This window comes from Trypanosoma theileri (assembly GCF_002087225.1).
Source record: "Trypanosoma theileri isolate Edinburgh chromosome Unknown TM35_Tth_23_V1, whole genome shotgun sequence".
NCBI lineage: Eukaryota > Euglenozoa > Kinetoplastea > Trypanosomatida > Trypanosomatidae > Trypanosoma > Trypanosoma theileri.
The window spans coordinates 174,609-176,095 of NW_021639865.1; the positions used below are offsets into that span (position 1 = coordinate 174,609).

At 56.7% G+C, this 1,487-nt stretch overlaps 1 protein-coding gene across 1 annotated transcript in view; it reads left to right on the plus strand.

Moving 5' to 3' along the window:
• Position 1: 1 nt before the first annotated feature.
• Positions 2–1,487, plus strand: part of TM35_000231730 (uncharacterized protein) — a gene marked incomplete at both ends in the record, with an annotated part of 1,536 nt that continues 50 nt past the window's right edge. The window contains one exon of the mRNA XM_029027413.1: positions 2–1,487. This exon is cut by the window's right edge and continues 50 nt beyond it. Coding sequence (XP_028881268.1) covers positions 2–1,487 — 1,486 coding nt within the window.

The following is a 1,487-nucleotide window of genomic DNA, read 5'->3' on the forward strand; positions in this document are numbered from 1 at the left end:
CAGAGATACGGAGCGCCGCCAGTCTGCGACGGCGGACCGAGAGGCAGCAGAAGCGGCACGTGAACATGATGCTTCGTTGGCTGTACAACTATCATCTGCGTTGGCAGCTCTAGAGCGACTCGCAGAGGAGCGTGAGGAGGCGACACGAAGGGCGGCAGAGTTGGAAGAACAGTTACAAGATGCAGAGAATACACGGGCAGAGCTTGAGGCTGAGGATGCTGATCTGCGTGAGCGCCTCTCTGCGGCAATGGCGTCCATCGACCAGCTTGCAGAGGAGCGCAATGTACAGGCTGCGAAGGTAGCTGAGCTGACAGATGCCGTTTCTCGTCTTGAGAGCACTGCGGATGCTCCTGGCCTCGCTGTGGAGGCACTTGCCGCGGAGCTGCGCGAAACCCAGGACCGCCTGCGTGAAGCTGAGGCTGAGTCCCGTGCTGCTGCTGAGCGTCACGTTGCAATGACTGTGGAGCTGACGGAGCGACTGGAGGTGGCAGAAACACAGTTGCGCACCAGAGATACGGAGCGCCGCCAGTCTGCGACGGCGGACCGAGAGGCAGCAGAAGCGGCACGTGAACATGACGCTGCATTGAGTGAACAGCTATCATCTGCGTTGACAGCTCTAGAGCGACTCGCAGAGGAGCGTGAGGAGGAGACACGGAAAACAGCAAAGCTGCAACACGAGTTGCGAGACGCACAGAATGCACGGGCAGAGCTTGAGGCTGAGGATGCTGATCTGCGTGAGCGTCTTGCTGGTGCTCTTGTTGCTGCTGACCTTTTGGTTGCTGAGCGCAATGTACAGGCTGCGAAGGTAGCTGAGCTGACAGATGCCGTTTCTCGTCTTGAGAGCACTGCGGATGCTCCTGCCCTCGCTGTGGAGGCACTTGCCGCGGAGCTGCGCGAAACCCAGGACCGCCTGCGTGAAGCTGAGGCTGAGTCCCGTGCTGCTGCTGAGCGTCACGTTGCAATGACTGTGGAGCTGACGGAGCGACTGGAGGTGGCAGAAACACAGTTGCGCGTCAGAGATACGGAGCGCCGCCAGTCTGCGACGGCGGACCGAGAGGCAGCAGAAGCAGCACGCGAACATGATGCTGCATTGAGTGAACAGCTATCATCTGCGTTGGCAGCTCTAGAGCGACTCGCAGAGGAGCGTGAAGAAGCAGCTGAGAAGGCGTTGCAGATGGAGGCGTGCATAGCATCTTTGGAGGAGTCATTGCACGAACTACGTATGTTACTATCGGAGAGTCGTAATGAAGCGCTTTCCCTTAGAGAGGATCTAGATGTAAAGGGTAAATTGTTGTCTGATGCTCTCTCTGCTTTAGATCGTGTTGGTGCTGATCATGCAAATTCAGAAATTGAGTGGGGTGAGCGTAGTGAACGTTTTCTACGAACATTTGAAGAATTGCAGTCACAGTTTGCTGTCACAAAGAAAGGTTTTGAAGAGCAGTGGCAACGGCGTAGTGAGGCTTGTACCGCAGAGTTAATTGCTGCAC